Source organism: Pipra filicauda, unplaced genomic scaffold (assembly GCF_003945595.2).
Source record: "Pipra filicauda isolate LSUMZ 115617 unplaced genomic scaffold, ASM394559v2 scaffold125_size2111803_pilon, whole genome shotgun sequence".
NCBI classification, from domain to species: Eukaryota; Metazoa; Chordata; class Aves; order Passeriformes; family Pipridae; genus Pipra; species Pipra filicauda.
This window is the reverse complement of record NW_024103718.1, coordinates 155,169-170,015: the sequence shown is the minus strand read 5'-3', so window position 1 is coordinate 170,015 and position 14,847 is coordinate 155,169. Positions and strand designations below refer to the sequence as shown.

The 14,847-nt window shown below is 36.3% G+C and overlaps 1 protein-coding gene across 3 annotated transcripts in view; it reads right to left on the bottom strand.

Moving 5' to 3' along the window:
* The window catches only part of LOC113993001 (propionyl-CoA carboxylase alpha chain, mitochondrial), a 211,046-nt gene that overhangs the window by 138,983 nt on the left and 57,216 nt on the right, over positions 1-14,847 (bottom strand). For all 3 annotated transcript variants that reach the window (XM_039389393.1, XM_039389398.1, XM_039389403.1), the window contains exons 11-12: positions 14,576-14,651; positions 4,042-4,152 (exon numbers count right to left, since the gene is read on the bottom strand). In XM_039389393.1, the coding sequence (XP_039245327.1) occupies positions 4,042-4,152; positions 14,576-14,651 (187 nt within the window). The remainder of the gene's footprint in view (positions 1-4,041; positions 4,153-14,575; positions 14,652-14,847) is intronic.

The following is a 14,847-nucleotide window of genomic DNA, read 5'->3' as shown; positions in this document are numbered from 1 at the left end:
ACCGATTGTCCCAGATGTTCCTTACAGATTATTGTCTGTTCCAGCCCCAGCACCACCCTCGTGGCTCTTCACTAGACTTACTCTTTTTTGGTTTTTATTGTTATCTTTCTTACAAGCATGAGGGGGTTAAAACTGGACAGAGTACTCCAGAGGTGGTTTAGTAAGTGCTGAGTTAAGCAAAGTAATAGTTTCCTCCGATCCTTATAATTATGACAAACACAATGTATCTAAACGTCTTCACCCCATACAACACAGTCTCTGGAGCCAATACACCATTTCAGGAGAGAGGTGCTTCCTCTTTATTCCTTTCAGTATAGGAAATATAAAGGATTAACCTAAAGGACTGTCCATCAGAATTTCTGTTCTTCCTCTCCACTCAAGTGAAGCAAACATGCTAGAAGAGGGGAAGTAAACAACTTTTTTTTTTTTTAACTTACTTTGCTGTAACTTTTGTGATAGTCTCTTGGAAAACGCCTCATTTTTCATTTGCACATGATGCATCTCCCAAAGAGACTGATCGCATATTTGAAATATCATTTAATAACCAGAAAGAGTGGAACATAAAAAAAAAATCTCAATATTAAAAAAGATATCCAGGAAAATATTAACTGTGAAACAGACTGAACCACAAAGAATAATCTGATGAACGGGGGTACTAAACTAAGGATCCTTGAGTTTAATTTGTTCTTTGCCAAAGACACCTCTTGGATCTTTGTGAAAACAGAGATACTTTCTGCGCCCAAAAAATAGGGATAATAGATAGCGTAGTTCCTTTCTCACCAGGAAGGTTAGGAAGTACAGTCTTCCCAGGTTGTTTTGGAAGCTGTCGGACAGCGCGTCCGACTCCTGCATGGTTGGCAAACATTTTTTTCCATAAGCAAAGTGCTTGGAAGCCCCTCTAAGACAGATGTATTTGTGTCACCTGACCTAATCAGTGTTGCTGCACTCACCCTGAGATCTGCACTCCTCCCAAAACAAGCATGTGTGCTCAGAGCAATAACCCACTACAGTTAACCTACTGCCAGCCGGCCCTCTGCCCATCCACCCTCACACAGACAGCAAAAGCAGCTGCTTTCCCACACTAATCATACTTTGCACAAGGTTTGTTTCCACATGGCTATTATTTTAAAATAATTTAGAATAAAAAAAACTGGGTTTGTTAATGACTGTTTACTTAAGGAAGGGAAGAAAGAGTTAAACTCTAATCATGAAAATTACTAAACATTCCCATTCCAGATGTAATTTGAAGTGAGCATCGCAGGTTAATGGAAAAGCAGCCAAGACACTTCTAATAATTCAATTTTTCTTATCTTACAGTAAAAGTCTTCTAATAAAGGATTTATAATGGAACCCTTGAAAATGAGACTGGAAAACAAAGCATTTATTGTTTTTCTCTTAAGACTAAAGTTAGTATTTGTATTTGAAGAAAAATGCACATAAGAAATGGGCCAGTACTTCATGCAGTCACCAGAGAGAACACAGCTGACATTCATTACCTATCAAAGTAGACCAACAGTGGCAGTTGTACAGTTTACAAAAGAAACACACCAATTGTGCTATTAATATCGCACATATCTCTACTGAAATTGTTTTATTTCTTAAGTTTACCAAATTTAAAACACTTCTGGTATAAATTCCTACTGTTAACAACAGCACATATTTCTAAGTATTTCCAGATCTACACTGGCTATGCATTGCTCTAATTTTTCAGATTATTATTCCAGATCTTTTTCTACATCTATCATCTTTTATAAACAATATTAAGATTATATGAAGCTATTTAAATTTTCAAGTCCTTCTACCAAAGTTTACCCTGGGTACTTATAAACTTAGTTGAAGTGACTAGAGAACTTAAACGTAAGTTAATTTTTGCCTTTGCTTCTGTTGCTGAGCTTCTACCCATCATCTGCACCCTTGCTTGCCTTCAGCAGCTCCCATTTGAGTCTGTGGATTTGTAGAAAGATTTTTTAGTGGGTACTTGAAAAAATATCCTCGAATTCAACTGACCAATTTTTTTTTTAAGCCAGAAGTCTCCAGTGCAAACTACATCATTAAAAGGGCTATCAATTACTTTGGAGAGCTTTGAACCAGTATTCATGACTAAGTACTCCTGATTTGAAATACAATGCAATGCATGCATTTTTTTATCACTAAGAAGGCTAATGTATGCTCATGTTTGATACATGGAAGGAGATGAGCAAGACTTTTCAAACAGCAGGAACAAAGTCTACTCATTTCACACGTGCCATCCATAAGTTTCTATTCTTAACTGTCATAATATCTTTTCTTGTGTCTTCTGGTGTATAGAGCAAAAGCTTATCTTTAAGAATCTGTTAATACAATACTACTGTTTGATTTATGTTTTTATTGTTCCTAGTTGAGTGTCAGGTGAGGCTGCCCCCTCATAACACGGTATGGACCTATCCGACACCTGCATCCTTGCCTTTGTCCTCTATTCCCCTCTCCCCATTCCTAGCTTGCCACTGACTTTGCACATCCACTGAAGTTCACCAGATTCCTTCACGAGATAAATCAACCCAGTAAGTCACAAAAAACTACCCCAACAAAAGCAGCAACAGTAAAAAAATGATGCAGTTTTTATGGTGGTTTAAAGAACTGAATCTGCTCAGGAAAAGGACTGAAGAGTCCCAGAACATGAGATTCTGTACTGACGTGTCAGAGAAGGGAGAGAGACTAGCTACAGCAGCACTGTGCCTTCAGAGCAGGTGATCAGAGTACCCTTAAGTCTATGCTGGATGGAAGCCAGCTGAGCTACCCCAAGATTAGTTAAGTACACCTTAGCAAAGATAACAAAGAACTTTTCAGCTTGAACCATCACAAGCTTACTGCCACTCAAGGTGACTAAGGCCTGTTGCTGTGGTCTTAGGAGCCAATAACAAGCTGGACACATTAATCCCACGTGTAGGACTGTATTACACACGGAGTTGCCAATTACATCATGATATAAAGTAGTTCTGGTGCAAAGATTAGTCATCCACGAACTCATAGTCCTGAGGTAAGAAAAATCTGTTCTGCTTCTTAATGAGACTAGAATTTGGCAAGGTGCCAGTCATGTCCAGTGACTGCCAATCTGGCAGTGCTGTCTCCAAAGTCGGATGAGGGTTCTGCCACATTGGATTAATGATGAATAGGCGAAAAAGAATCTCCATGGGATTCATAAAGGACCCATGAATGATGAACTATAAACACTGTCTTCTTTTTTTTTTTTAAATAAGGAAGATACTCTGCCTGATGAATGCCAGCAGAGGTGAGAGATCTGTATGGAAGGACTGAGTCTCTGACCACATAGGTCAAGAAAGCATCTAGAGCAGAGTGGCTAAGAAAGAAGACAACCTTTTAAAATTTGATCCTTGTGAAAGAAAGCCAGTCTATTTCTTTACTTATTTTTATACCAACAGTTGTTAAACATTTTTGAAACTGAGTAGTTTAGGATGTTGTAAAGAAACATTTGCATCTGTGTTTATGTTAACTAGTGTACAAGTTAATAATTTCAAGGTGATGCCCATTACTGGGTGTAATGAGTAATAAGACCAGATTACTGAAACAGTCTGATAAAATGCCAGATCCTCCAGACAATGCTACAGTAAAACAACAGGTGCCAAAAGGCAATTCTGAAGATGCTGCACAAACTCAATGAAGTAGCAACAGTGCTGAGTAAAAAGAAACTTTACCTGACTATAGTTAACAGTAGAAGCACTGTCTGTAACGAAGCACAATAGCATGGTAGAATTGAATTTATGTTTATTTTACATATTTCTCATCACATAAAATTGTTTTTCTTGACTATGGGTGTATTTCACTTACTAGGAGTATGTATTCTGCCTTCTTGAAAATAAAGACATTAACTATTTCACCTATGTTATGCATTATTTAAAAACTCTAATTATGTGTATGCATAGATACATTTGAGGAAAAAGTAATGACTGATTTGGGAACATTATCAGCCTAAAAATATAATGGAGTAATACTCAGAAACAACACTGCTCAAGAAAAAAAGAAACATTTCCAAATAGAACAAACCTTTAAAACCATCAGGATAGACTTCAGGAAGGAATTTAGTGCTGATGTCTCCTTGAACAAAGCGTGGATGGATGATCACTTCTCGCAGTAAAGAAATATTGTGAGCCACACCTGAAAACAAAAAGCAAATCAATACAAAATCAGATAACAATTATCACGAGTTACATTAGGAAACAATTTATAAAAATATGAACTCTTATTCTGGAATAAATACTTGTTCACAACTTTGATACCACAGTACTGATGTAATTAATGTAGATTTATCAGTTTTGTTTCACTCCTGCCTCAAGACACCCCTCTTAAACACTCAGTTTAATCAAAGTAAACAATCCAAATTTTCACCTCATGAAGCCTAATTCAAACACCTAGTTAAATCAAGGACAGTAAGCACAACCAAGAGACTTTTAGCTCAGTCCTAGAAGATGTAGGCAAGACCAGAGCCATCTGTTTGAAATGACAGACTAGCCATTTCATTGCTAATGACAGTAAATATTAACTCGATTCCAATGACTCCTGTATGGAAGATATGCACCATGCTACACCTCAGTCACAATAATGAAATACCGTAAAAAGTTTTGCCACTTAACATATAATTTTACAACATTTCTTTGAATATTATATTGCTTTATTTTTTCTGAATTTCTTCATCTCTTTTCATTCCACTTCTCAGCCTGAATATGATGGTCATTAAAAGTTATTTCCCTGTAATACTAAATACAAGGAAGTCTTTATAGGAGTTTGGAGAGGAAAGGTGGTGCAAAAAAAAAAAAAACTGAAAAAAAAATCCATAGATCATTTAAATTGCCTTCTCCTTACTGCAAATAATTTTCAAAAAGAAGATACTTTCTCTTCAGAGAGCAGCACACGGGTAGCACACGCGAAGGGAAAGTTTAAGATAAGAAAAGTTTAAGCTAAGAAAACCACCATCTCTATCTCACTTTCTTCTCAATTTTAGAAAGAGATTGAACAGAAAATCTGAAGAGCCATGAGAGTTCAATCCCAGTATGATTACACAGAATAACACTGGCTCATATACATTAATATTTCTTAAGGGAAGCTGAAACAGACATGCAGTTCAGGAGCATTGCATGGGTGGCTGCAGGTGTTGATCTATTCCAGGTACGGATAAATGAGGAAGCTGCTATGGGAAAGAGGTTATCCAACCTCAGCTGTGCACATTCTCATCCCTCAGGAAATACAAAGTAATTCACATTCTTTCCTCTCAATGTCAGAGGAACAGGTAACCCCAAATCACACTGTGTTTGCCAGGTCATATGAACTTTGGCTTTAGCTGCACACCATGAAGTAGAAAATGCAGAGCACATCACAAAACAGTTTATTTTGTAAAAATCTATCTACACATTCAGATCTCTTGTAAACCACAAAATTCTGAACTTCAACTTTAGATATGCTTACTTACAAGTTATTATGATTGTGATGACATGATTATGATTAATGATGACATGACTCAAAGTTATTTGCACTTTTTTTCTAAAACCTTTAATTTTAAATAACACTGAATAATAATTCATTGTAAACTCAAGTATTTCAACTGTAAATTAAGTTATTTGGAATTTTTTCCTTTATCAAGATCTCACCACAGCAAAGATAACAACAGCACAGCAAATGCAAAGTGCCGTGGCTACAGAAGGAAATTCTTTTGCCCTTCTACTTCTTGTGTTTTTCCAATTTAGAAGCATGAACAACATTCTTGTTATTTTATATGCAGACCAGCTCAAACAGTTTCAAGGCTTTTTTCCCCTACTAGTCTGCTGGTGTGAATTTTCAAGCTCTATGTGTGGCCATCACTGAAACCACTTTCAACACACTGAGTCAGTCTCATTGAATCCTGAAGTCACAGCTTTAGAGACTAGTTCATGAGCCATTAAGTAGCACATTACAGAACTAGTTCAATGATGACATGATAAAAATTTATCCATTTGATTAAAAGATCAGCCTCCTTTTGTTGCCTGCAACATAAATAATCATTCACAGACCCTGATTTCATAAACACTAAATGAAACTCACATTGCAACTCCACTAAGCAAAAAAAATTAAAAATCTTATGCTAAATGACTATAACTCAGAAACAAAGAACGTCTGGCTTTGGCTGCTAAAATTCCCCCCCAAAATTTCCAATTTGAATAGTAAGTTGAAATATCAGAGAGACTTTATCAATTAAGCACAGATTCAGGACTATAATTCAAAGACAAGAGCTTTTCAACACTGCCCAACTTTGAATCCAGGATTTAAACATGCTACAATGTGTAACCAGATCATCTCACATTTTTCTTTCCTTAACTGCTATAAGATCCCTGGTGAGACGATGGCTGATGACAGATGACAGAGCTTGTTTTCTCAACTGACTGCCCAAAAAGACCTAAAATCAAAAAAGTACTATGAGTATTTTTAATTATTTCCAACTCGTGTGCACCAAAAAAAACAGAGGCTTCTGAAAGGTTTTAAACTTCAAAATTCCTCTAATAAGTTAAACAGACAAGCCTAGGTGCTTGGGAAGCAATATGACATATATTTTACATAAGCAAACTAAAAATTTAATACACAAGTTTCCCTTTAAAGCATCAAGAAAGGCTATCTTTATCAGTCCCTGTGATCATTATGTGAGCAATGACTGCATGGTTGATCTGCTTCTCAAGACTAAGTTGATACCTTTAGTGATGTTCCAAATCATATGGGGGTTTTTTTTTTAAAAAAAAAGTACCAGTGTAATCCTTCAGAAGTCTAGAAGTTTTAGATTTGCAATTTAGCGTGACCTCTGTCAAAGTTCATAAGGTCTCCATCTGTGTGTAAGTAACTGCTAGGCTACAGAAATATGGACCCCTAGAGCAGCTTGCTCCTGACTACCTGCTGCTTCCAAAACACTGGCCAGACATTAGCCTCACACTCTCACAGGATCAAACAGAGGCTAACAGGCAGTGCTTATTTCATGCAAAGTTAGACACTAAACTGAAGTATATTGTATTTATGTTGCAGTGGTTTTCAGGGAATTTTGCTTTTTCTTGACCAGGTCTACAGTCTGCCAGGAACAAAATCACATTTGTTAGCGTGACAAGCCATGACATTTTCAACAAACAAACAAAATCCTTAACTATATCAATTTATTTCCCCCCAGAAAACAAAATTTCACTTCAGCACCATCTTTTTTACATTAAGACTGAAGCAGAACTGCAGTTACAGTTATATTCTTCTTCCCTTTAAGTCAAAATACAATAAAAAATAATAATCACTGTTCCTTGTACCTCTATTGTTTCATTTCACTTGGTTGTATTCTTCATAAAACATTACATCAGTAGAAGCTCAGTTTAAGATATACCTCTTGGTTTTCAATTTTTACACACCATTTTCCAGAAAACACTTCTAAAAGAGAGCACATCAGCATTTAACTTCTGGAGATCTAATGAAATTTTTAAAAACTATATATTCATATGCTTTATATAAAATATGTATCCTGAGGTTCCATTAATTTTCCAGTTAAATTGTAGTTATTGCCTAATGAATACAGGAACACACTAAATAATCACACTGTTCCCCAAAGCTTATTAGCAACCCCTGTTTGAAGAAGCCCTCATTAAAAAAAAATAAATTAGAATCAGAAGAAATTACTCTCCATACTACCTGTCTCTATCTTGCCTCCTTCCCTTCCTCATTCTCTGCCTTAAAAACTCTAAGTATACCAGATTTTTCACTAACTTACAAAATGTAGCCTAACTCCTAAGCTGACCTCACAAGAAAACAGCAACACAATAATAAAATCCATTTTATAGAAAACTAATTTTATAGTAGGTTTATGAAAAGGATATCACACCACATTTTTACTCACTAAAAATCAGAAGTTGGAATGCCAAGGCACAAAACCATAGGCAATGTTTTCACAATAAATATTTACTGACACTAAACATATTCAGTGTTGATTAGCCTTTTTACAGTATTAAGCTTCTGTCATCTTGATGCCTGCAAACACAAATCTGCATTTATCCACAAACTTAATTGGAGTACTACATGCCTCTCTGTAGATAAGCAGTTGAACAGACTTAACTTGCTGATAATTTCAAATTGTGCTAAGTGGAACAGAAGTAACTTTATCTGCATACATACTGATTGCAAAACCAACATGTGAAGTACAGTACTAGAGGTTTCTCTTTTTAAAAATCCAGCAAAGCTAAATTATCCCTCAACAATTTAAATGCTCAATAAGAATAAATGTGATGAAGCTTAGAAGGCATCCTGTTTCTATAAACAAAATATTAAAAAAATATTAACTAAGCTCTGCACTGAGCATTATGAAACACTGATTACATTACTGTCCACTTAAAACAAGAACATTATCCGATTTGCACAGACTATGAAAACACCACTTACTTTCAACACATGAACTTCTCAAGTCCATTATTACTACCCAGCTAGGCTCCACATTTGCAATTCCAAAAGTTTTCATAATATTCCCCCAAACCCTCAACATTGAACTGTTTAATTGTCTTTCAAAGCTTGTGTTTTGCTACAATTCACTTCAGAGCAGGTTATATGCATACAAAGTCCCATCCCAAAAGCAAGAAAAATAGTTTTTAGCTTTGTAATTTTAATACACAAACATCCACATAAAATTCTCACATCGTATCATTACAGCACTGACCCTCAGAGCTGAACATGTATTTCAATTAAAACAACAATTCTTTCAGATATTCAAGTCTGGAGATCACAGAACTCAGAATAAAGGGGGGAAGAAGAGGGGTAAAAGCAGATAATATACGGTAATATCCTACTGTAAAAAAACAAGCTCAAACTGAAACTAGATTTTGTACTGCATGTAGTTCTGAACTTCTTAGCAAGAGTAAGCAGACCATTATTTACAGGATTAGCAAACACATATGAATGTTTGAATCAGTAGAATAATTGGAAGCAGAAGTTAAGCAGGCTTTGTCAAGAACAAGTGAAAGAAAATGAATGGCCATTCTGCCATCATCCTCTCCTCAGCCATCCTTTTACTCTAAAGATGGGGAATAGAACACTAGGACAACTTTACACCTAAGTGCCATAACTAGAAATAATAGCACTTGTCTTTCAATGCCTCCTCAACCCGGCACGTTGCATTTCTTGTTTTTCACTGCCACAAGTCTTTTTTCCTTAATAAAAGAGAGAAAAAACCACACAAACAAAACCAAAAACTTATGTGACAGAAAAGGTACCTTATTTTTCTATTCTGCACCGATAAGACTGCCTTCCTCTTTTACCTGTACTTCAATTGTTCTTCCCTCTTTCTTTTCCATAGGACAGCAGTAAACTATAACCCTTCCTAAATTACACACCATAACATTCCACTGACAAGTTGCCATTCCCACTCCCTCCCTTGTCACTGGCTTAAGAAAAGAAGAGAAACAGAAGCAGCATCTTCCCTCATGCTACCATCTGAACTCCAAGCTGATGCTACTAAGCATCCTGAAATGGTCCTTTCTAATGATTTCAACCTAAACTTGATTCTTTCCCTTCTCCAATTTCAGTTTCCATACCAATACACTTGGGAACCTGCTGGTCCCTATTGCAAAGGTGAGAACACAAATACTCTTGCAGATGTACCAGTGTGTTACCTCTGCTATGCAAAAGGAAAAATCCACAGTTCAGTTGTATGACCTGTTGCAGAACTTTTCAAAAGCACAACCAGAAAAAACAAGGCTCATTTCTTTTTTAAGAACAAACACTACATGCAGTTTTGCAGTTAAATAGGCTTACACACAAAGATTGTTTTGTTCACAATACCAATGAGCACACTTGCATATTTCCATGGGATCAGAATACAGGAGAATGTAAAACTTACAAGTATACTGCCATTGAGATGAGCCTTTTAAGTTAAAACAAAATCATTCAGTACTTTATGTTTGGATCCAAAATAAAGTTTATTGTGAAAAGTTTTGTACCTGAAATTAAATTATTTGAAATAAATTATAAAATACTAAAATTAAAGTTGAGGGCTTTTTCTTGTGCTCTAGGATGATCCAGGGAGGTTGGGCCACATGACCCACTGTGGTCCCTTCCAACCTGACCCATTCTGTGATTCTTGGAAAGCCAAGCCCTTCTCAGAACACTAAGCACAGCACTCTTTTTCCTCCCAGTTAATGTTTATGGTTGCCAAAACTCAAGACAACAGTTCTGCTGCCACTGTTCTGGTAGGTCTCCCCTCACATCAGAGTTAACTTCTATATTCCCCTTCCTCTCAGACATTCACCACAATTATTTACCACTTTTCTCTTTTCTATTTTATGTTTGCTCTTTTACCCTATGCTGGACGATTCTCCATTCCCAGCTGGTGGTTCCCTTATTTCCCCCTCATTTCTACTCCTTCTTGCTCTATCTGCTGCTTATGCTTTCCTCAGATGTTTCTTTTTCCACTCTTCTTTCTCTCAAATGGTCTACTACATTGCTCTCTCCACATAGCAAGCAGGAACTCAGAGAACAGTTGACTTGACACAAAGACTTAATTTCATGTTACTGCTTTACATTTGAATGCACAGGGAAGATAAAAAGCGAACAGAGGTCAAAGGAAAGATTACAGGAATCTCTGCACTCAAGGATATGAGCTATCTGTCCATCAGACCTCTACTGAATTAATAATCAGTTCCACTTGCTGCATAAGCATAATCATTTATCTAAATAAATAAAAACAACATTCATAAATAAACTTTCCAGAACTTCATACTGGATTTTACATATGCCTTTGACAAGGCGGTGTCAGGTAAAAGGCTGGACTAAATCTCAGAGGTCTTTTTCAACTTGGTTGATACTTTGAAATGAACACATTATGCAGCATCAGAAAATACATGACAAACATATGCTAAAATTTTGGAAAAACTGAGAAGGAAATCATACCATATCATGTCTACACACACAGTAGATACATTGAGAGGCATTCTTTCAATACCCTATTTCTGTTGTTCAAACTAAACAGAAAAGCAAAACAAAGTTTCCGAAAAAAGTATCATAAAATAAAAGAGATGAACTACTAACAACAGCCCATGCTCACAGGAAACAATTTGTGCCTCATCCTGATGAGCAGCAGTGCCTCTGTGCTTGACTGGTATCTCCAGCTTTTGAGTATTCACAAATTCTCCAGTAACTACTGGACAAAACAAGAAGCACATCTTCTTGAGACAAATCTGGGTTGGACCCTTAACATGAATCGTCCCTGAACTACACTGGAAGACCGAGAGATAAAAATGCTACCTACTTAGATCCTTTCTGATGCAGAAGTCTCAACAGAGGAGTCAGTTCCAGTCAGAACAATTTAGACTGTAAAGAACCTCAAGAGATCATTTAATCCAATACACAACTGAAAAAAGCGCTATCCTAGACTTTCATCTACTCCCGTTAATAACAATGGAGATATTACACTGGAGGAAAAAGATGGAGATTACATTCCCATGACCACATTTAATCTATCTTGACGCAGTCTTGAGATAGTCACACTTTTAGAATCTACCAATGAAGAGACTATATTATTTCTTATTTCAGTGTGCACAAGTTGTCACCAGCCAAAAACGTAATAAAGTGTTAAGGCAACAGGCATTTTCAGGGCACAGTATTGTTGCAAATATCCCAATTTGATTTATTCAACATTTATAATGAAGATACTGCTATTACAGGCACTATATGATGCAGCCTTGGTTGCTTAAGTCAAATTTTGCTTAAGTCTGCTTTCTTTACAAATATTAGACTATTTTTTTTTAATTTAATTGATTTCCTTCATGATGTTGTCAGGCAGATCTAACCGGGAAGGACAGCTAAACCACAAATTCAAGGCCAGGTACTATCTGGTCCTAGAAAACAAGTCAATAAAGACTGTAGTCTGAGGACTTGTTCCCTGTAAGCTGAATGGAGTTAAAAAGCAATGGGGTAACTTGTGGATATCCTAAAGTCACAGCAGTAGAAACTGAATGTTTGCTCATACAGCAAAGTCCTTGCATTTCACACTGCCAGCATGTCTCAACTCAGCCTGGATGAGTCACCCTCCTGGAGGGTCATTGTGCTACTTCAGTCCTGGATTCTCTAATGGGACCGCCATGAATGATATTATACGGTGGCATTTGCTCCAAGAGGACACTTGTCTTCTAAGAACTGGATAAAAACCACTGATTTCACGCAGGTCAGTAAGCAACTATCAAAACAGTAGTGACTAAAAGTCCTTACCAACTTTTGCCTGCTTTGAACTGGTGACACAGAAGTGATGGGAAAGACTCCATTCTCCATTAGCAGTCCCTAAGCTACCCACTACATGGTCCTTGACCTGTTACCCAGTCACCCTACCCCATTCCCACCCTATGTGAGTGAACAAGCATCTTTGTTTATGGAAATTGCAATCCTTGGGAATTTAAATCTAAAATTCTCACAGTGTACATTATCAGTACAACTGACACTGACTTCAGCTGGTATTACTTAACTAAAATGCTTTGTAACTCAGAAGAGACTTATAACTTACAGGGAAAAAACACACAGTCTCTAAAACACAATACAAACATAAATGCTGCTTCCCAGGAAATCAGGAGGGCAAGAGGGCTGTGTTCTGAAATAGGAATCTGAAGCACACTATTCAGGAAGACTACGGTAATCTCTAGTTATGTACAAGCTTGCTATTCAGACATAAAACCAAGTAACTTCAAAACTAGATTAAAAACTATTTCGTGTCTTTTACTGCTAACAAAAACTCTGTTATGGAAAAAGGTTCATGTAAGGCACTTTACATAAGATCAAGGTGGTTTAATATTGTGTTACATACCACCTAACATTTTAAAGTAAAATCATGCACAATCATTTTAGAAAAAAAGGAGTTCTGCACACATCAATGCAGTTTAGAACATTACAGACTGGACAGTTTCTACCAATTACACTATCAAGAATCATAGGCAAAAGATACTTTATTATCCACAAATTTTCCATTTCAACTGAACACTGAGAAGAAACTATCAGCTGTTTAAAACTACACAAAAATCCCGTTGGTTTTCAGATAGAAACCACTAGCCAGTACAACTAAAAATGTGTTCTGAAAATTCATCTACTTTTGAAATGTATGGTACATTTCATTTTGTGCTTTGCAGTACTTTAAAAAAGAAAACATTCCCTCCCTGTAGTCCATGTATTATCTCTTTCGATATATTGAATAGATTAAGAGCTTTTTTCAGATAGAAATACTACAGAGATATCAGAAGTGAACAAAAATGCATACATGCACACTAATAAAAAGACTGTAAAAACCTCAAGAATACAAATTAGTACTTTTCTGGTGTAAAGTGTCACATCCTTTAAAGGCATTTATATATCTGTGGAACTGTTATTAGCTACATACACATTTGTGTAAAACACCTAAGGACAAATGATCAGGTTCCATCCCACATTATAGCACACAATAAAAAATGATGCTTCCCACACAATTGCAATATTCTCATTAAATATAATACCTCTAAGCATCACTTGCTATTAATACAACTCAGTGTGAATCGAGAGCCTGTTTCTGTTAAAAACAACACCAACAAAAAACAACACCAAAAAAATCCCACCTCACATCAGTCAACTACAGTGGTATAAATTTCTCTGTCATATAAATTTACTCAGCTGTTATACAGCAGGGGATTACATCAGCACATTGTATTGCAATAGCCTAATGGCTCGAGTTGCACCAATATAAAACCCACTTTAGAGTTAGTAGTTCATTTACAATGGCCAATTCTACCATGTATCTAGCTACCCTGTGGTAGAGGGCTGTTCATTTTCCCCGAGATATATAAATCTTTCAAGTACGATACGGCATCTGTAGTATTCAGCAACCAGCATTAAAGCCAAACCAAGTTTTACAGAAACTTTTACAGACATTTTTACCTCTCTTATCCTGAGTTGTCCTTCCTATTTTCCGTAAGGAAGACCTAAAGATTTTTCCCACACAAACCATGACCTCCCTCACTAAAACCTAGTAAGAATGAAAGGGTCAGGGCTGATTCACCCCTGCTGCTTGGAAAGGCTGGAAGAACAGCTACATCTCCTACGCAGTCAGCCGGCAAGAGCTGAAACACATGCTGACCAACAGTCTGCATCTGTATTTGCCCAAACCTAAACAATTACCTTGAAAATAAGAAAAATGTATACATACACAATTAAATACTGCATTGTGATATCTACTATCAATATACTTAACTCCTATAAAATGGCAACTACTTTAAAGTTCTTACAGTACAGTGGCCTTTTTTCCCCTCTACAACATAATAAATCAATTATATGCTACCATTCTGTGAGAACTATGAGTTTAAGGAAATTATTTAAATATTTATCTCATAATATTCAAGGAAAAAAATGGATGAAAAATTGGCTCTTTACAGTTGATGTATCTTCTCAGCTTAATTAACACAAGCTTCTCCCATTTTAATTTGCACTTAAGAAGCAGGAACTTTACTCAATTTGCTAATTACTACGTTTTCAAGCTGTTTTCTTGAAACAGATGACAGCCTACCACACTAGGAATCCAAATTTCTCTAGTTACCTCGAATTACGTAATTGTCCAAAGCCTCTTCCATTCTTTTCAGTGCTTCAGCTCTATTAGAGCCATAGGTAATCAGCTAAAGAAAAAAAAAAAAAAGGTATTTACGTCACCTAGAAATTAAATGTTTGTCTCTAGAATTTGAATAGCATTTAAAAATGAAAATGATTTGCAGAACTTCTGCAGTCACAAAACCCTTTCTTGCACATTACTGTATCTGTGCTTCAGAGGCTCCCTGAAACATCAAGAAAAAACTAAGATATCTTAACCCATTC